The 21,533-nt window shown below is 36.7% G+C and overlaps 2 protein-coding genes across 6 annotated transcripts in view; one reads left to right on the top strand and one right to left on the bottom strand.

Annotated features, from left to right (window-relative positions):
- Positions 1–1,793, bottom strand: part of IMMP1L (inner mitochondrial membrane peptidase subunit 1) — a 36,723-nt gene extending 34,930 nt beyond the window's left edge. The window contains exon 1 of one of the 3 annotated variants that reach the window (XM_035549995.2): positions 1,746–1,793. The gene's annotated coding sequence lies outside the window, so the exon portion shown is untranslated. Of the gene's footprint in view, positions 1–1,322; positions 1,550–1,745 lie in introns of those variants that run through there. The other 2 variants (XM_050710701.1, XM_035549996.2) reach the window with 2 other exon arrangements.
- A 60-nt stretch (positions 1,794–1,853) lies between these two features.
- ELP4 (elongator acetyltransferase complex subunit 4) overlaps positions 1,854–21,533 on the top strand; it is a 141,466-nt gene continuing 121,786 nt past the window's right edge. Inside the window, exons 1-3 of one of the 3 annotated variants that reach the window (XM_035549992.2) lie at positions 1,854–2,081; positions 7,528–7,563; positions 16,947–17,068. In XM_035549992.2, the coding sequence (XP_035405885.1) occupies positions 1,907–2,081; positions 7,528–7,563; positions 16,947–17,068 (333 nt within the window). In that variant the 5' untranslated portion in view covers positions 1,854–1,906. The remainder of the gene's footprint in view (positions 2,082–7,527; positions 7,564–16,946; positions 17,069–21,533) is intronic. The other 2 variants (XM_035549993.2, XM_035549991.2) reach the window with 2 other exon arrangements.

Here is a 21,533-nt window from a genome sequence, read left to right as displayed (position 1 = left end):
TTGCACTTTTTAATAGTGTTACACACACCTGCAAGCACTCACTTCTGAAACGATTTAGGTATTGAACTCTGGAACTATATAGTACAGAAAGCAATGGAAGAGCCGATGTGAGGCTTTAAAAGTTGAGAACTCTGCCAGTTTCAGCCTCCTCACTCAATGACACACAGAATTTACACTGAAGGTTCTCACCAAAAATACCTGATCCTTGAGCTCTTTCAAAAGAATTGTGAATCCTGTTCCAGATTTCCACCAATCATTAGTTAGATCATAGAAAATGACATTTAATAGATATATTTATTTCTTGCCATGTGATTTTTTTAAAATGCATCTTTTGATTCTCCCCACCACCACCACTTGTGCTGGACAATAATCTAAGTTTGAAATTAAATGTTTATTATTCAATATCTCAGAGTTTGGCAGCAAATATAAAACAGTAAGACAACTATTGTGATACTCTTGACAAAGATCTTTAACTGCCCACTCTTTAACATGAAAAGAAGCTTGGCGGCAGCAAAATTAATGCACTGCCACCAGCTAGAAGAACATACTGCTGAAACTTCAGGTTCCTGTGCAAGAAACTAATATGCAGGGGAAAAGTTGTATTGCAGGATTGTTAACATATTGTTGCTCTTTCTTCTTGTTTATACTTAATACGAGTATTCATTATTTTTCCTCAAGTAAAAGAAAAAAAACATTCAACAAACACATGTATCTGAAAACCACGGTTTACAACAACAACAAAGAACTCATGCATCAAAATTAAATTAAAGATTTAGAGTAGGGAATTGTAACACTAGAGCCTCATTAGTACACCCTTCTATGTGCAAATGTCTTCAAATAGCTTGCGATGCATGTGAATAATAGATCTAAATCAAATACATGTAAATAACCGTATATTGGCTCTTCCACACGGTCACAGGGCTTTCTCTTAAATTCACAGTATTATAACGTTACCTGTTGATTCACAAAATAAGCATATCGTTACTTTTTTCCCAGAAAGATTAGAAAAACGTTTTAATTTCTTTGTATATAACAAGAACAGAGAAGGAAGTGTGAAATCTGGATATTCCACCAGTTACATGCACTCACTTTAGGGAGGCCATGGGCTACCATGTACAAAGCCACAGGCCCAGGCAGCTGACATGAGATAAAGGCCACACGAACCTCCCAGAACACACACAGTAGCTGCATGGAGTGCGAGCACCTGGCTCAGCAACAGACGCCAAGGGAGCACAGAAGTTACATTTCCCTGATAACGCAACTTTGAGCTCTCGGCTTACGGCACGATCCTCCTTCCCTGCGGCAGGTCTTTAAATAACCACCTTTAATGAAGCTTCGCAGCTGTTCACAAACAGGAGCGGGTCCCCAGGCACACACACATGCTACGCTTATGTCCTGTGCTGCACCATGCCGCTATGTAGATACCGCTGAGGAAACCTGACGGGAAGGGATTTCCCGGGGCCCTCCTGTCCCCGCTGGCGTTAAGGGGCGCGCTGAGGCGCGGTGCGGGCGCTCGGAGGCTGCCGAGGCCCGGCCGGGCTCCTGCCCCCGGCCCCACCGGGTCCCAGGGGACCGAGCGCGGCCGGGGGCTTGACGGGACGGGACGGGACGGGACGGCTCCCACCCCCTGCCTCCTCCCGATCAGCCGCCGGGTCAGGCCGGGCCGGGCCGGGCCGGGCCGCGGCCGCCCCCCCAGCCGGGTGCCCTCATCCCGGCCCGCTCCCCTCAGCGCAGTCCCCACTCACCTGCCCGCTCGCCACCGGGCGGCCCGGCCCTCCAGCCCGCGACGTGCCAACAAGGCGGGCTGCCATTGGAGAGCGGCCTTCCTGAGCCGCCCCGCCATTGGCGGCGACGAGCGGGCTTCCCCCTGCAGCTCCGCGCCGCTCTCCTGTCAGGCGAAGCCGAGATGGCGGCGCGGGGCGCCGGGGCCGGCACCACAGCCACGGGCGGCCCCGCCACCAGCTTCCAGCGCAAGGCCGCGGCCGGCAGCCGCCTGGCCGCCGTGCCGGGCACCCGCCCCTCCGTTCGGCACGGGCAGCTGCTGCTTTCCAGCGGGCTCCCCTCCCTGGACGGTGTGCTAGGTTGGTGGAGAGCGGCACCCGCGAGCCTGCAGCCGGCCGGCGGCACCCCCTGACCCCCGCCCCCCGTCCCCCCCCCCGGCCGGCCGGGGCCCGCTCGGGGCTGGGGGGGCAGAGCGGGGCCCGGGGCTCGGTTCCCCTCAGCGCGGTCCCTGAGGCGGCGCGGTGAGGGGCTGCGCCAGGCTGCGAGGCGGTGCCTCGGACCGGTCCCCTGCGGTCACCGCTCCGGTGCGGTCTGCGGCACGGAGTAGCGCTGTTTCCTGTGGGAACTGATCTGTCTCCCTGGGACTAACAGCGTGTTTCGTCTGCGTTGGGGTCGGGCCCTTTTAACTGCTTTTGTAATCCCTGATACAGTTGCAGGGCGTCCTCAGGGTAGGGAGGTGAGGCCGGTGTTAGGTGAGGAAGGTTTGGCATTAGCTTTGCTCCCTTGTCTCTGAAGGAACACGTGGAAATGAGAATATATCCCCTTCCTAAGGACCGCCCGTGTGAGTAATGATAAATACAAAAGCTGTACCTGTCCTATAAAAGAAGTGTTTGCAGCCTGAGTATCTTAAGAAGCACACTTTTATTTGTTTTTATGTATCTGTTTGTGAGCATGTGTGTATTTTGCACAGAACGTGCATTTCCATCAAGGATTGGTATCCTTGTGGTGTAAGCTCATCCCCCCCAAGAGAGATGTATTTCATTAAGCGTGTGTAGTTTGTGAAATGCTTTGATCACATAAACATAAGATTTGCAGTGAATGTTTCTTGTTCATTTTTCAGTTTATAAATAGCAGCTTTTGCATGGCATGGGTCCGAACATGTGGACAGCTCCTTGTGCCAGCAGTTCCCTAAATCTGTAGGCACTCGCTAACATAATTAGGGGTTTGTTATGGAAATTGGGAAGACTTTTTCCAGTATATGTAAGATTATTTCTAAAATGCCCTTTCCTTGCCTTACAAATACTCAGTGATTTCCTGGCCTAACAGGCTTTAAACTTTAAAAAAAGTTCTTTGACCCTAGAAACAGAAACTCTTGAAAATACTTTTACAGTGTTTTTTTAGGATGTGGCATCTTTGAAAAACTGGAAGACTCTATATTCCTACATCAAATCTTCACTAACCTCCTTGCCCTTCAGTCACAGATTCCTGGAAGCTGAGTGGGTAGGCCATCAAAGACTCTTGGGTCTTGTGCACCATTTCAGTGGCCCTCCATGGGACTCACCTCTTTCTTACATGTTTTTGTCCAGAAGCTGCAAGCCAGATACTGTATTATTTGACAGACAGGAAGAGATAGCTTGGGAATAACTGTGAGTAAGGGACACATAAGCAAGCATGGTATTATTAGACACAGGTCTAATTAGGAACTTCGGAAAAGAGGAAAAGGCAGAGGAATGCATGGAGGAATGGAAGGCATGGAGGAATTTCTTACAGCTACTTGTTGATTTGCACATTGTTGATCGCTAGCTATTTCTTCATAAATGCATTTCCCTTCAAAAAGAAGAGGTAGATCAGTGCTGCACTGCAAATGCTGTCTTAGCAGTAAGGCCCTCCTTACATCCCCCGGCTTTATATTCAGGTGTACCTTCAAGCATTACAGACCGTGTATCTCTGATTTCAAAGCAGTTCTCTGTTGAGAGTTGTAACTATTGTATAATATAAACACGCTTGTTTGGTGTTAAATGGTCTGTTTCAAGCTGCTTGAAAAAAGGTCACAGATACTAATTGAAAACAATCGTTGACACTTCTCAAGTTGCAACATTTCTTGTGTTTCTGTCCTTACAATCTGAAATCTCATTGCTGTAAGTAGCAATGCAGAAAGTTAGAAAACTCGCCTGGTTGTTTGCATGTAGTACTGCCTTAGATACTGGCAAAACAAAATAAAAATAGCAAAATAAGAAAGAAATACAAGTTCACATTGGATTTCTTAGGGAACTTAAAGATTTTAACTTCCTTTTGATTTTATCAGTGTTTCTGCTACTTTTTCCTGCGGCCTGCTTTTTGCGTAACTTACTATTATTGTTGCTCATTGAAATACGAACACATTACCATGGTAACTGCAACAGTTTTACATTCCATCTAATAAAATATCCTTGCTTAAATTCTTCACAACATCTTATAACATACAACCAACCTTCCTACCCAAGTTTGCCTTTAGCATCCAGGATAGGCATATATTACTGCTCTGGCTTGTAGAAAGAGGCACTACAACTGGTGACCTGAAAACAAAGCTTGTGAGTACTTTGTGTTGAGGTACTGGCTGACAAATATTCTCTCTTGTACGAGCTATTTAAAAACAAGAGACACTACATCTGTGGTGGCTACAAGGGAGCTTCAGATAACCAAGATTTTCAGTCATTATTGCCATGAGGTAATCCATTACTTATGGCTCTTTTGACCATATTTCCTATGTCAAGTTGTGTTTTGGTAAAATCTCATCATTTTGAGTTATTTTTTTTCATGTGCTGTATAGAATGTGCTAGTTTTAAGCAACTGTTGTTAGCAGCACTTGCTTTCTGTCTCCTCAGAGAATTGAATGCATTGAATATTTAAAGCATACTTTGTATCAAGCATGATTTTGGTATTTTTTCTCCTTTCCCCTTGTGGTAGAGCTTTTGGGTGTATATATATATATATATATATATATATATATATACACACACATATATACATGTATACATATATATATGTACATATATACATATACATACATATATATATACGTATATATATATTTATATATACACACGTGTTTTTTTTCTGAACAAACAAAATGAAGCAAAAATTGGTGAACCAGAACACAGGGATTTCGTTCTGTCTTTCTAGTAACTAGTACTTACAGTTCTTTTTTAAAAGTACCTAAGAAATCTTTAATTCCTTGATACGTTTGCCATAAATATTGAGGAGTTTGTACATCTTGGTTCAGGAGCATAGCTTAAACTATCTGTCATGCACTGAGACACAACGATGAAATTAGTAGCTGACTGAACATTTGTTCAGTTATGTTTGTGCTGTGATGTGCCACTAAAACTCTGGTAGCTTCATGACATGGCAGTGAAGTGATTCTGTTGTGTTGAGTTCAGGCGTTACAAAGGAGCAATATTAGCACTTTTGCAACTTTGTAGAAGCTTTGTGATCACTCTAGACATGCTGTTACCCCACCTGTCCCACCCATGCAAGCAAAAAATATCTCTTTACTCTTTTGTTTTTATGGTGTTGTGTTTCACAATTTTTAGTCTTTTCTTTCACAGGCTTTGGCCTGTGATTTGGTGTGTTTATTTGTTTGGTTTTGTTTGTTTGATGTTGTTTATTTTTGTTGTTGTTTTAAATAGAAAATACAAGGTCAGCAGCCAGAATGTTTTATGTCAGATGTTCGTCAAATTTGTAAATGCACTTTCTGTTTTGGCTGCTTACTCAGCATGATTTATAAGCAGCATCCTTTTTCTACCTATGCAGAGCAACATTTGGAGATGGTTTATGTCTTCTAGTTCTGGCTTGCTTACGCCAAGTCCAGTATCTTGACTTTTTACAGTAGGCAGCAAGTAATGTTATGCTACTAATGCACAATACCTAGATTGCTCTAATACAATTTATTGATACTCAAAAATTGATACCTCGTGTCTTGTCAGTCATATTTCAAGTAACGTTTCTTTAAAAACATTCAAAGAAATATTTTTCCTCCAATCCGTTGATATTCTGTCCTGGTGCTAAAATCCTTAATTTTGGAGGTAATTATGTATAATATGAAAAAGCACGTATATTGTTTGGAAATCCTGTTGATGTTATAATCTGTATAATTATATTGCATCCTAGGTCATCTGGTGACTTTTACTAGAATGTGCATAGAAACTTAGTCACTTAGCAGCATTAAGGAGCTAAAGATGAGTTCACATAAATCAGTGGTGAATGCAGAATTCATTGTCTCTTGATCAAAACGAAGGCTACCGTAGTCCTTTGGCCTATGGTCCTTTGGCATCTGTTTGGCCTATGGGAGAGAAATTTACTTTTTCTCTTCCTCCTGGGTATATATCAACTTTATAGGTGCTACAGATATTTGTAGTCCCATCAGCAGAGGTAAAGATGAAGAAATTGATCCAATTCCTGTAGGAATCAATTTCCAGTGAAGTTTAATGAGCTCTTAATTTGATAGACTGTTACACTCTTCACTAGAGTCTGACTGTAGAGTCCGGAATTGACTTCTTTTATCAAAAGCTTTGGATGCTGCGCTGATGTGATTCAGTTTGCTCCCAGCTTGCTTTTAGAGCAGGATTTAATTGTGGAAGACATACTGCAGTTTCATTCATATAAAGCACTGCAATAGACTGGTTTCATATGATCATCCAAACGCTTCCAAAATTTTTGGAGCTTTCCTGTCACAGTCTTATATTCAATAAAATATTTGTAGTCTAACTTCAAGTTATTCCAATATTTTCTGTCTTGGAATTCAGATTATACAATTGTTTGCTCTTCACATGAAGTAAAACATGAATTCTTTTACCTTCTCTGTTTAAATTCCTTCTTGGGACAACCATTTAAACCACTGTTACATAATTATACTTGTTTTCTCTTTGAGGAACAAATAAATCAGAACAAGACTTCATAGATTTTTTGCTATTTTTTTACACTGTTGAGATTGATAGGATAAGAGCCTGTGTATCAAAACATATGGGCTGTATTCATTTCAGTCTCTTATTCACTTGGTCATCTGTGATTGGAACATAAGCATTGATTGCCATTGTTTAAGCAAAAAGAAGAAAGTTGTGTCCAATTGGTCAAAATATATTTTTATTTTTAAACAAATATTTTACACAGCTATATTGATAGAGCTGCTTCTGTGTCCAAGATGTACTCAAAAATACTTTAATAGTATTTTTTTCAGGTTTATTTTATTTTATGAAGTGTCAGTCCAGCTCTTATTGGGTGAAATCATACCTGCCTTATTGTTTTGTCTATTTTCAGTAATATAATAAAAACTAGTGGAGCCAGGATTTTGCCTGACTGATTTCAGTGGGAATTTGTGAGCATCTTAGCAGGTCACTTCATGTATGTGGTTCTTGGTACAAAACAATATCACCTGGTAGTGATTGATATGGATTTAATTTGGAGAATGTTTACTCACTTGAGTCATCCAAGTAAAAATTCCCTGGCAGGGATCATAAATCGTTATTGTAGGACTTGAGTATAGTTGCATAGAGCTCTGCAGGATCTTTTTTACCATGACGATGATAGTACAGTATATTGTGAAAGTAATTGTAATGTGTAATATATAATTACATGTAATGTGTAATTATTTCATAATAGAGAATTGTAGGAAGTATTGCAAAGGTAATTAAAATGTTGTTCACTTTTGTATTTTTAAATTCCCTGTTATCACCTTTCTTTGACTTATAAACTAAGAAAACTCAATTGTTCTCTAACGTAGCATTAAAATGTAGTCTTACTCTCTTCTTCATTTTGTTTTCTTTCCAGGTGGAGGCTTAGCTGTTGGAACCCTTCTCCTTATTGGTTAGTATAGAATATACAGATAGAACAAGCCATATTCTGCTATATTTTGCTAATTTTAATACATTATTAAATGACCTGTCTTTTTGTTGTGTATAAAAAACACACTTCCTATTTCTGTTTTTAAATGCTATGGAGTTGCTGAATTAAAGGCCTTGAGCTACAGCTCAAAAGAAAACAAGGATCTAAGTAGCACATAACGCAAGCTAGCTTCACAATTTAAGAGAATGTCATTTCATCCTTCCCATTGTAACCTTCTTTATGTTCTGAAGTAGGCTTTTTACATCTAAGAAGTTCAATCTGCTGATCTCTTAAACAATATTACTAGAGATAATTTAAATTTTGCTGGTATGAAATTTTTATGCAAAAACAAGGTCTTCATGGCTCTAGCGACAGACACCAGTAGGCTGGCAGTTGTTCAGTCTTTCAACCTTAAGTAAGATGTAATCAGTAATTTTCAGTTATTTTCTGAAGGAGTAAAATGATGTGGTCCTAACATTTTACCTATCTTTACTTTCACTTTCAAATGATAACCATCACTAAGGAGACCGGTCTTTAACTTCACCTGCATTTGTATCTGCGTTTGTAGATTTAGTTATAATATTTTGAACTGTTACAACATTTCAAATAGCTTTAACACTAAAGAATATAACAGTGAAATATGGAGAGGGCTTATGAGTTCTCTTCTAGACAATATTGGGGTTACATCATGTTATCTTTGGCTACTATAGGGTTTATATGAACCTGTACTAGAAATTGAACAGCATTTTCAGTTTCCCAGTGAGCAGGGTAATTGCTCTTATTATGTCTTGTTGTTACTGTAAGGCTAGTTCTTATTTCTACATTTTAGCTATCATTAGAGGCTGTTTAGAGACAGGTGTTGCTGTCTTTAGTGAATCTTAGAAAATCTCATTTTTTAAATAAAAATCTATAAATTGCTGTATGTTGTGATGCAGATCTAAGTAATTTGAATAGTTGTCTGACAGAAAAAATTCACTGACATTACCTAATTTCATATAGGTCACCATCTGTTTAATGGCAACCACTTAAGCTCAAATTTTTTGAGAACGCTGAATTGGTACAGCAGTTCACTTTTGCTGAAAGAAGTTGTCCAAATCCTTTTCCCTACTCCTGGCCGTGCAGTCTTCTTCCTTGAGCTGGTACTAGTGCTTTTCAATTCCTTGCTGAGATGATTCAGCTCTCTAGGCATACAGAAAATGGATCTGGTTAAAGTGGAGACTTTTCTCTTGGCTTAGTGACCAGAGTTAATATGTGAGATGTGTACTAGAGCCAGTACAAGGGGAAGAGAAGAACTGAAGAGTCAGAACTAGAAGACAGAGTATTCAGCCTTTCTTGGGGAAGAGAATACCAATTAAGCTTAATTTTCTCTTGAAATTTCAACCACATTTATGTGAACTCAGGAGAAATGTTAGAAATTTTATGTCTTACTGCTTTCAGAGAAGATCTTTTCTGACACAGTTTGAGAAGAGCTGCAGTCTTTCTATTGACATAAGAAGGAGGAAAATGTTAGACCCTATCATGTTTTTCAGAGATCACAGATTATGAAACTTTGTGTTGTCTTCCCATTATATTCGTTGTCCCTGTCAGTAGAACTGGCTCATATCAAATGGACCTACTGGCTGTAAAATTGACATAAAACAAAAGAAGTTGGTTCTTTACACAGTATGCAATTAAGTGGTGGAATAATTCACTTAGAGTGTTGTGAATGTAAAAAAAAAAAAATCATGCTTTCAGTGGGAAAGTAGGCAACTTCATGGAACAGAAGGCAGTTTGGATTACTAAATACGTGGATACCAAGCCTGGTTTGGGAAGTCCTTGAGCTACTAACAGTGCGAGGCTGAGCAAGTGAAGCACCGTATTTGCTTGTTCAGTTCTCATTACCTCTTCCTAAACATCTGCTTTTGCCTACTGTTGAGCATAGGGTTAGATATCCATTTCACCTGACCTAAATGGTACCAGATGAAGTGAATACAAAGGCAGTGACCTTTTCTTTCTAATGAAAGAGATGACGATACTCAGTGATTTGAAAATGATGGGATTCTTACATGGATGTTTTTTGGTTTTGTTTGTTTTTGTTTTGGTTTGGTTTTGGTTTTTTCCTTTGAGTGCATGACTCTTTATTTGTGATCTGCTATTAAGCTTAGCTTATAGAAACATGAAGGAGAATTTCACTTTTAGATTTGAAAACTAATTTTTTCCAAAATAAAACTTTCCATATGTTATTTTGAAACGTGTAATTATATACCAAAAGTCTTGAAGGGAGAACTATATTTATTCATGACTCATTAGTCTAAAAACTTTTAGACTAATTTTTAAAGTTGGTGCAGGCAGAATTGTAGCTGCATTGTTAGAATATCCTGTCAATACACACAAAAAAAATCTGTCATGAGATTAGTCTAGGCAAGCTTAATATTATACAGGATTGAAGCTGTCAGCGATAAACCTCCTAGGAAGATCTTTCTGCGTTGTACTCCAAGTGTTATAAAAAGGTTAAATTCTTCTCCCCTCCCTTCAACATTCTCTAAGGCAAGAATAAATTGCATTACTTTTGGCTTAGCTCCCTTTGCAAATTAAATGCTCATCTTCATTATTTGACACATTATCTTGGTTAATTTAACCAAATAATAGTAGATTCAGGATATTAAAATATTTATTTTAACTGTTGTGTTCTGGAGATGTAGTAATGGCACAGGTTACTGGATGTGACTGTAAAATAATGTTTGTAATATAAGTGCTCAATTTTTTAAAATTCAAATCATAATAATAAGCATCATGATTTCAATTGATTTCAATTGAACTTCTTCTATAGTATGTTCTTTTGACAGTGTTTTATTTATATGAAAATTAGAGAGTTGAGGTACACGATTATCTTACGCAAGATACTAGAGGAACCTGAAACTTACTGGGTTTTGTTCGTATAGTAAGATTTAATTATTTTTTTTAACTGGTACTTTAATTTCAAGAGAGATTACTGTACTGGGTTTATGAGAAGTGGTAAAACTGGCATTCTGACTATTGGGTGAAATGGAATTTGAACACTACCCAGTTTGCTCAATACGAATGTGTGACCACTTATTGGCTCTTTCACCTTAAACTGCTCCAGAAGATTAGCTTTCTAGAAGAGTCTCCCCTTTCAAAACAAACAAACAGTATAGCTGCTGATTAAACAAACTCCTTTCCTTCCACTCCCCAGTGTACTTAGACCTGCTGTGTGTATGTTTCACCACCCTTAGGAAGAGTTTTCAGAACAATGTGGTTTGCATTCTGTATAGTGAGTTACAGTGTGCGCAGATAGGGCTGCCCTGGGTACCCTATCAGAGCCTATTCCTACGTACCTTTGAGATGCTGTAGCTTTGACAAGGTCATTGATGGCTAAATGTTTTAAAGATTATCAGTTGGAGGGTTTTTGTTAGTAGCTGAGGTCAATTATAAAAAGTTAAAGTTGTTTGGTTAAAAGCAGGTCTATACCTGTGCATTCTAAGCCCCGCAGCAGTTTCAGCTACTTTAATTAGCTATTCTTATTTTTGTTAGACATGCAATTTAACCTGACTGGTAAGAGCTCTCTTCACTTGTCAATATAATTGAATTTATCATCTTTTTAAAATTGAAAAAGATAATCTCCAGAGAGGTACAAAACAGTGATTTTCCAAATATAATTATACAAAATACAAGTTAATCAGAATTCACCTTTCTGAAATATGGCCAAATGCCAAATATTGTAACTTGTATGTTTGACAACTCAGTTTTGGCATGTGCTAATTAAATGCAAGTGACACAGGGTATATCCCCTCAAGGTTATTAAATGTGGACATTAATAAAGTATCTTTTAAATGAAATTTCAGATTATTAAAATAATCGCATCTTATAACCTGCAGCAATTCAGAGAAATGTTTCATAGCTACAGAAAGACTCACCTTAGGTCACAGTACTATGCTGTAGAGCTATCTGGTGAAAAAAATGATCAATACTGATAGGCTATGACAGGCTTTTGGCAGCTCTAGGGCAACCTGTCTAGGCTTTGTAAAGAGGAAAAAAAAAAAGCTATCTGTACATTACATTGCTGCAGTCTTATTTTTTCATCTTATAGCTCTGATCTTTGTAAGTAATTAAGCTACAAATTATCTCTGGAGTTTTTCAAAGTCCTTCGTGTCATTCAATATACAGCTGTTTAAAAGTTAGTTGTTACAAATATGATCTATACATCTTTGTTGCCTTATGGTGAATTTTGTTCCCCTTCAAGTTACAGCGCTTCTCCTCCATCCCACCCTTGGAACACGAACACCTTTGGTGCAGGGGGAGCACTTAGGGCTAGGGATTTTTTGTAATTCTTGATGCCACGTGCTTAGACATAAATTTCCGTAATTACATGAGATTTTTGTCCTTAATGGTTATATAAACTGCCTGGTTACAGTGCCTCACACATACCTGCTCTCTCTGTTTTCTGTGCTCTAGCTAAACTCCAGTATCTTAAAATTTGGTATCTAATTCCATGACCCACTGATTCCTCCTAGTCCTACAGACAGTCCACGCACAAAGGTGTTGAGAATGTCTCTTAAGTGTTCAGTAACCTGTACAGTATGGGGGTGAGAAAAGCCATAAATAGGAATTGGTCTTTATCCTTTGTTTTCGACGTGGTTGTATGCTGGAATTCATTGTGCTGATACTGACAATACTGCATTTTCTTCATAACTGGTTTGGCCATGAAAGCATGCTGTTGTGGAAAGAGGCCTCCAGGTAACGGTCAAAATAAACTATTTTATTTATGTCCTTAATCTGTGCAATCAGAAAAGGTTTTGTCCTGGAGACAATATACATAACTTCTAGGTAAATGATCTCTTTTCCTTGTATAGTTTTACGCTTCACTAGTTACTCACCTGCCACTTAGCTATAGAATACTCTTTGTTCAAAAAGAATCAGAGAAAGCTGTGGACTGTTGTGTGACTTGTGGTGACTGGACCCAGAAAAGAGTCTGCAGCTGCACGAGTCTCGTTTGTGTATGCGCCTTGTTAGCTAGAAGTGAAGTTCACAATGAAGGCTGCTGACGGGACAGCCATTTAGTACAGAGGCTAAGAATAAAGATTTGGGCCTGTCTTGTCTTAGGTTTCTTGGCTGACTAAAATGCACTTAATGTTAGTTCCTACCCATATAGAAAGGAGGTAGTTCTTTTGGATGTCTGTGTAATTTGGAAAAATAAAGATAACAGTCAAGCATTTATCCTAGCCATCAACTAGTAAGTCCAGGAGTTATCGGAAAACAAAAATACTTGAAAGCATTTTGCCCAATTTAACTATGAAAATAATCAGTGAGCTACTGAAATACCTGTGCTAAGTGATTTGTTTGTTTATTTAGAAAAAGAAAGCTGTACTCCTATGGTTTTGAATAGCAGTGTAACTATTGAATCCAGGGTACAATGGATGCTATCAGAAAAGCCCCATATGGGTGCACTTTAGGTCTTTTGAATACCACAAAAGTTTAGTGACCTAGAAATGAATCAATAAAAAGCCATCCTCTATGTGACAAATTGAAGAACTGAGGGATTCTTACAGATGCATTGACTTTAACAATTCAAGATACACTGTTTGTAAAGGCTTTCTGAGACACATTTAATCCTTTGAGCACTGTAGCAGACTATGAGGTGTTTTATATTTAGATCACTCTCCAATAGTTCATTTTCATGTTTTTACTGTTAAGTTTGCTGTTATGAAAATCGATGTAAAAAGACTAAAGGAAAGGGTAATGCTAAAATGCTTCTTCACACTGAACAGCAATGTTTTTAATTTGCTAATCTGAAAACTCCTCATTGCTTTGCAAAATGAGATTTGGAAGGGTGTGGCAGGGTAAAAACCTCTTCAGTCCCGTTAGAGTAGAAATAAATCTAACACTCGAATTATAATCTTGAGCAAGTCAGTGAAAGGGTTTATTTCCTGTTCCCCACCACTTCGTTCTTATACAAATAAAAATTATTCTCAACTACTACAGTCTCATTCCCTCTTAGTTTAGTTACATAATCATCAATGCACAGTATGATTTCTTACATTTATCCAGCTTTATGGAGTTTCTATGTTATGTTTGGCACATAATTGAGCATGCTGTTTACTTCCTAATGAATAGTTAATATTAAAAATGATGATCCAGAGAGACTCTCTCTGTATAGTTGCACACACACGCCTAAGGTAAAAATGCTTCGATTAAATGGGATATTGGCTCATACTCCATTAAATGTGAGTTAAATCCTGTCCGTATGCAACACAGCTTGGTGTTTGTGTGCCCCAAATGATGAAGAATGTGAACTTTAATCTTTAAATGAAAATTAATAAATCAAGTTTTTTGATTTGTCAAGATGTGGTAAATATTACAGCTAAGGATTCTTCCAGAATGCCTGACTCATGTCCCTTTTCTTCTTTTGTTCAAAGGGAGGGAGATCTAACAGTATTGCCTCCACTGACATCTGCTGCAGCGGTTATATGGGAGGCTTGGTGAGCTCAGGTAGCTCAGACATATTTTTTATTTTTTGAATAAATAGATACGATACTGTCACTTTATAAGTGGCTTTGGTTCTTAAACTGAGAGCTTCATAGATGGAAATTAGCACATAGAAGTCTATATACCGTAAACAAAGTATTATCAATTATATTACAGTAAGCAGATAAAGCAGAAATAGCTGTAAAGAGAGCTGTGGGTGGGAACCGTGTGTGTTCCTGGACTCCAGTTACAAAGAAGAACTACTCCAGTTATGTTTGTGTTGTTGGTTTTTTTTTCTCTTGTTGAAGCAATTTAAGGGCTAGGCAGGTTTCAAATAATATGTTTAACAAATAATACTGTAATACTTCTTAAAAACTTTAGTTGGTGTCAGTTCTACTCTTTGCTTCTGCAGTTGGGCTTTGGTTTTATCTCAAATGAGCCTTTTGTCTCCATCCTAGTCTCACAAGGATCAATATCCTCAAGTCATGGCACAATCTATGGAGCTGAATCACTAGGAAAACACTTCTTTAGTAACTTTATTAATCACTAAATAGAGTAAAGGAATCTAGAGTAAACTATATAAAATATTTAATGGCTCTAAACTTTCAAGGAAATTAGTTTGTAATTCTGTAATGCTTTTAGAAATTTTACCAATCCTGGTGAAATTTTAACAGGAAGCAACAGTAAGCATTTGTGAATATTGTACTTCTCACAGTACTGATCTGTCCATATTCTTCTCTAGATTGTTATTTTTGAAAAGATAAATGTGCCACTTTTATGTTAATATGTTACTGGAAGTGGATCAGAAGGCTAGTATGTCCTGCTAAGCAGGTTAACAGTCTCAAAGGTAAATTAAATGAATATAATCTGAGTTCTTAAATCCCTTAGACTACAATAAGCTGCATACATCAGTGGCTAGTATTAGTAGGAATAGTGTTGTAATTATTGTATTCCCTTTGGTTTATTTGGATACCTGTTCTTATGTAACTTTTTTTTTTTTTTAGCTACAGTGTTATGATAGATTTTTCTCTGTCAGAAAATGTTGGTTTACAGTTGCTTTTAGTTAATTTCTTTTTCAAACAGATTTCTTTTTTCATGGTTTTAATGAATGAGAAACTTTATAAAAATATTTCTACTTAACAACAAAGTCAGTAATCTTGGAAGCTGAAGGGATTATTCTGTAGAAGGAGAAGAAAGAAATGAAACAATTTTTGCCAAATTATTAGTGTATGCCTTTTAACATTTAAAAAAAAAAAAAAGGAAGAAAAAGACAAAAAGTCTCTCACATACTAAATATGAGAGTGAAATGACAAGCAAGGAAATAAATTTTGTGTTGCCAGATGTCCCATGGAGAATAGGGAATGTTTCCAGAAGAACTCTTCCTTCCCCAGTGAATTTGAAAATTTCTGTTACAAATTTCCGTGTCTTGTTAATCTAAGCGCTGAAAGTGGCAGTGTTTGTGTATGGTATCAGGAGCATTGCAGCGAAATGCTATTTTTCTGTGATTTGCTTCTTAAGTTTCCTCATTGCTTTTAGGCTCTTTCTCCTTTTCAGATGTACACGTTCTTTCTTCATTTTCCCCTACCGCACTTTATTTGTTCTCTTTAATTGCTAAGCTCCAGAACATGCCATTCTGGTACGTATCAAAATGGTATTATCCCCATTCCCTCACCCCACTGTAGATATGAATGACAGCTTTCTCATTTTCAGCTTTTGTTTTTGATTTTATGAATTTTATTTTAATATTTTCATGTGTGATTCATAATAGATAGGAAATTGTTTCCAGGTTACACAAACAATGGATTAGGAGTCTTGTTGGTTCCGCATAAAGAAAATCTATCTTATTGGCATGATCTAAAATTTTACTGGACAATTAATCAGGTTTTTATACTGTCAGGAATGTGTTGTGCTAGCTGTTAATATTGCTATAATTTTTTCTCTGTCTCCTAAAAGTAGAGAACATCCAAGATGGTTCAAATTTCAGAAGTTATTTACTCATTCACTTCCCCCATAGTTTTGAGTTATGCTAAACTTAATTGTATGAAGCTCATTAAGACTTTCTGATTCTGATAATTTCTGATAGTTAACTTGCAACGAAGAGATGCTGAAGGAAATGTTTGCCTTCCTGGAGTCAGTGGGAGTTTGTATGTTGATTTCAGTAGGCTAGTATTCACAACGTCTGTTAACAATTATTTTCTCACCTCTTAAACTGCAAGTTCATATGTATTTTGAATGTGTTCATGTTTTTGCTCCGGATAGATTTCAAAAATGACATTGCAAATGGTTTTTCAGTCAATTGAATTTTTTCTATTGAAGACTTGCATTATACAGATTTGCTGGATTTTCACTGTTGTTTTTTTTCAATATTTTGCTGTTGCCTATTTTTGTGGTCCTTAAAGTTTTGAAAGAAATACTGATGTAAGAATGTCTCTATAAGAAGTGTTAGCTTCAGTTTTAGCATATCTAATATGACCACATTTTGAAAAACATCAATTCATAGATATTTTAAGCAAGTTGATTAATACTTTAAGCATAAAGAATATAAAGATAACACAGGTCTAAGAAATGAACAAAACTGCTTCCCAATGAACCATGATTTTGGTAAATCAATCTTGGTTGATACTATGAGAAAACTTGTTATGAAGATAGCACTATTCCTGTATCCCATCCATATTGTAGAATCGACTAAACGATTAAGAACTATATCTCTGGCTCGAAAAATTAGGAATCAAGCATTATTTTAAAAATTTCAGATTCGTATTTTACCTACTATCTCAGTTCTACATTACATATTCTAGGAGGTAGAACAAAAGAGGGCTTTTATAGTGTTGTGAAAATAGAGGCCAGTGTTCTATCTAATAAAAAAAAAAAAAGAAAAATCCCAACCATTTTTGTTTCCACAGAGGAAGATAAATATGGTGTTTACTCCAATTTGTTGTTCAAGTATTTTCTCGCGGAGGGAGTTGTCTGTGGACATGACCTGTTTGTTGCTTCCGCTATGGAGCGCCCTGACAACATCTTAAAGGTAAAGACACATAGCTTTTGACTAATAAAGTGCTAATTTCTTGATGAATTTAAATACATTTTAAAGTGTATATATTATATTTTAACAAATGAATTAATCTTGGTGATCCACAAGAATATGTTGGGAAGTGCAGGAGTCTTTACACTAGCCAGATTTGGGAATTAAATTTAGCTTGCTAGCCTGCCTCTATAAACAATGAAGTAAGATCTTCTCAAGGATCAGTCTAGGGGCCTACTTATCCTTCATTTAGGTCGTGGAAGAAACACAGACTAGCTGGCTAAACTGAATGGTTTGTATAAACCCAACTGTTTACAGTTTCCACCTACCTATCACAAAAAGAAGTTAAGCTGCTTCCAGTATATTAGGGAGGGTGGGGAAACAGCGTACAATCTGTGTAGATATTTCTTGTAGAAAAGAAAGAGTAGCATTTAACATCTTTAAGTACATCTTCCTTTATGCATGCTTTTCATTCTGACTGTCTTTTTTCTACCAGGAAATATGGTCAGTCTTGCATCAGGTCACATAGAAAGGTTCCTTGCAGACTTTTGTGAACTCTTAATGCAGCACTGATATTTTCCATTATCAGAAAATTATATAAGGGAAAAAATCCAGTCAATATTGTAAAAAAAAAAAAAAAAAAAAAAAAACCTGAAGCATGAGGATAATCTTAAAAAAAATGGTTAAATATTGTATGTCTTTCTAAGGCTGCTTTTTTCTAATATCAAAAGTAAAATATGATTTTCTGGTTGCTTCTGCATCAAGGGTCATATGACTGTTTTCTTAAGAATCTTCGAAGACTACTTCTGGTCAAAATTACTCCTTTTCTCGTTCCTTACCTAGTGATGGTAGTTTTTGTGCTTCATCTGTTCATTATGTTCTTCAGTATTCATGAAATATATATTCTTAATTAAATTATATGCTTGTGGTTAGAAAAATCTATTTTTTTTATGTTAGGTTCATTTTCTTGAACCTAAAAATTTCATTCCTAAATGAATACTTATTATCATTTGTTCTTGTCTTTTATAATATAACCTAAACAAATAGGCTAGAATTTTATTGTGAATTATGAATTGCATAAGAATTTGTGCTTTTTATAATAATAGTTGTTTTTTAAATAATTGATAATCAAGTCATTGACTGAGTGACCCTACAACATGTGGTCATTGCATTTGTTGTTCTCATTAAAATTAAGTTAGTCAAATGAATGTTTTTATTGCATTGTATTAAAATGTCTTGAAATAGACTAGCTAACATGCATTTTATTCTTCTTTCATTCACCTTGAAATTAATCTTTCATAGCATATCACATTTTTCCTAGTTCCTGTTTATTATGCTTTTGCTAGTCAACAGACGTTGTTACATACCTCCATCCTTCTTGTACCAGTTTGAGTTTCTGGTCAGTTAGTCTGATGCCATTCAGTGAGCTCAGTTGTCTGATTTTTGGAGTAAGTTTTCCTTATTTCCTTATTTCACTAGGTAATAATACTGCATTCCTTTCTTGTAACTCCATAATGGTGTTACTAAAAGTGATTATAAAAGGATAGACAATGTTATTACAGGAAAGTTCAGGGAAACGTAATTTTGTCTTGTTTTCTTTCTCCGTTTGTGTGTTTACATATCCAACAGTATTGTCTATGCTTTTCTACTCTTACCTTGACTGTTCAACCCTTCCTTTGCTTACAGCAAGGCACAATAGAGTTGATTTCTCTGATTTGTATTGCTGTCTTGAAATTGCTTCAGTGAAGTAACCCTGTAATACATTAGGCATCAATCTAGAAAATTATGTGCTTTCACACTTGGCAGACTTAGGCACTTCTTGAAAAGCTAGTATGTATTGCCTAAAAAGGTGATATTGCAACACCTGGAAAAGTTGATCTAAGACTGGCATTGGCCGCAGTTAAGTCTCCAGATCATAGAAGCAGTTTTCCCTAAGACTGCTTTAATTGACCTTTAAAGGAGAAAACCTTCAGGTGCTTCAAGAAGTTCTCTTCTTTTGTAAAAGTGAAGTTCAAGTCAGGTTTTTAAGGCAGCATATCTGACTGTTGAATAACATTGCATTTCATTTAGTGAGATTAGTAATTAATTTATTTTCAGTATCTGAATGGACTGTATTCTTTGCTGGAAAGGCAACATGAATTTGGTACATATCAACCTGAATTATGTACTTTGTGCTTGTTTTTTATTTTATAACATTCAGGTATGGATTCAGGGTATTCTATAGCTAGTTTTCTAATGAACTATTTTACATAGAGACAGTTCTTTATCCACCTTATGTCTTTATTGTGTGGTCACTCTATTTATAATTCTCTGCTGAGATGCCATAATTTCCCTATTCTAATTTTATGATGTGATTTGAAGTTTCTTGAACCTATAACCAAGACAAATATTGCTGGTAGTAGGAAGGGGAAAAGACATTCTTATAGACCATAATTATCTTGAAATTGTGTATAACTAAAAGACAAGCAGAGGATAAAAAGCCCTGATCAGCTGCCTAAGATATATTATATTACCACCCACCAATTTATCCATCATCCTTTGAAAACATATTCATGCCTTTTGTAGTCAAAGCTCCTTCAGGAAATTGGCATTAAGACGTAATGCTGAAAAATTATACACCTCTGGTAAAACCTACAGAACTATATACATGCTGTTTTTAGAAAGTATTTTAAACATTTGAGAGCATTTTCTGTTCAATCTATATTCTTCAGCAAAAGATAACTTTTTACTATAAGGGCATAAATGGTGGGAATAGGATACTGTAAAAGAAATAGCATGGTATAATTCTGTGATAGATCATAAAACTAATTGCGTAGGTAAATGGAAAACAAGTTCAATAATAATATTTCCTTCAGTCATTTTATATCTTAACGTTCCATTTTCAGTACAAAACCTTAAGTTTAGACTGCAAATTATGAAAAGCTGTTATGTACTCAAGCTGAAAAACAAAGGGAAACTAATAAACAAAGGTTTTTTTTTCTTGTATCATTTTCCTTAGTTTCATTGGGTTAAGTGTCTATATTATTTTTTAAAAAATTTAGCACTCTAAAATTAATGCCAGCTATTTTGAAGTTGTATATGGTGTATGTTTTTGAGAATGGAACACAAATTTGAGGATATGCTTATTAGAAGAATATGGCACAGTAAGAATACAAGTAAGAATAAGGATACGGCATGAAGCTTCAACAGGGGAGGTTCAGGCTGGGCTTTAGGAAAAAGTTCTTCACCGGGAGGGTGGTTGGGCACTGGAATGGGCTCGTCGGGGCAGTAGTCACAACACTGAGCCTGCGGGAGTTCAAGATATGTTCAGACAACACTCTTGGACATATGGGTTGACTTTTTGGGTGGTCCTGTGTGGACCCAGGAATTAGACTCAAATTTATGAAAGTTTTTAAAAAAAAAAAAAAATCCTACTGAACTGAAAAGTTCACTAAAACAAGAAAAGGAAAAGTATATTTTAAATGTCATTTTGCTTAAGCCTGTTTGGTAAGCCTGAAAAAAGTTCTGTCTCTGACAAGTTGGTTATACTGACCTGACCTGAAGAACATAAAATGCATACTTAACTCTTTTCTCAAGGAAAAGATGAATGCAGAAAGAACTAAGCAAAATGTATTTTTGTTATTTCCAGTGTCATTTAAGAAACAAACATGCAAAAAAAAAACCATATTTTAATTATATTAGTTGTAATATAATTTTCTGCATTACAACAACATTGTTATAAACTTGACGCAAAAGTTATAAGGGTGTGAAAGGGTATACTGGGGAAAAAAATCACTTCTGTTAAAAAGAATTAAATCCTTTTAAGCAGTACGCACACTGAGAACTCTCTAAAGTGTAAAGCTTTGTCTTTGACAAAAGTTCAGACCAATCTAATAAAAAGATTTTCCAGAAGCAAGGAAAATAAGTGTCTAGCTTCAGTTTCAGGTTTCTTCTCTACCAATCCTTGGCTGCTTATTAGGATATTTTCTTTCATGATCTTACTAATGAAATAAGTTTGTTTTTAAACAGAGTTCTTACATAGGCTATTAAATGTATCAGAATTTTAGAAGTAGTAGTTTTTAAAAAACAAATGTTCAGGCTTCAGTATTCAGAACTAACTATTTTACAAATCTATTTGGTAGGTTTGTAGAATTGATTTGCTCAGTTAATGAACTGTGTCTTACAGTGCTCATCTCTAAGGGTGTTCATGAAGAATTTTGTTGGTGGTATTAAATCTTTTTAGGCTAGTGCATTATATACTGCAGTAGAGGTTGCAAAATTTTGAGTAAGGACACTCCCACTTTTATTTAGTATCTTCACATTAGTTTTCTTAGTGTGTCGTTCTTTTTGTTGTATTTATCTTTTACTTTAACACTCATGAATTCATTCAGAAAGTGCTGAAGAAAACGTTATCTAATATTCTCTTATGCATTTCTGGTTTTCAGTGTTGTGAAATGTATCTGTAGTGGGAAAAAGTTGTAACAAAGAG

Source organism: Cygnus atratus, chromosome 5, assembly GCF_013377495.2.
Source record: "Cygnus atratus isolate AKBS03 ecotype Queensland, Australia chromosome 5, CAtr_DNAZoo_HiC_assembly, whole genome shotgun sequence".
Classification (NCBI taxonomy): Eukaryota; Metazoa; Chordata; class Aves; order Anseriformes; family Anatidae; genus Cygnus; species Cygnus atratus.
This window is presented reverse-complemented; position numbering and strand designations above follow the sequence as displayed.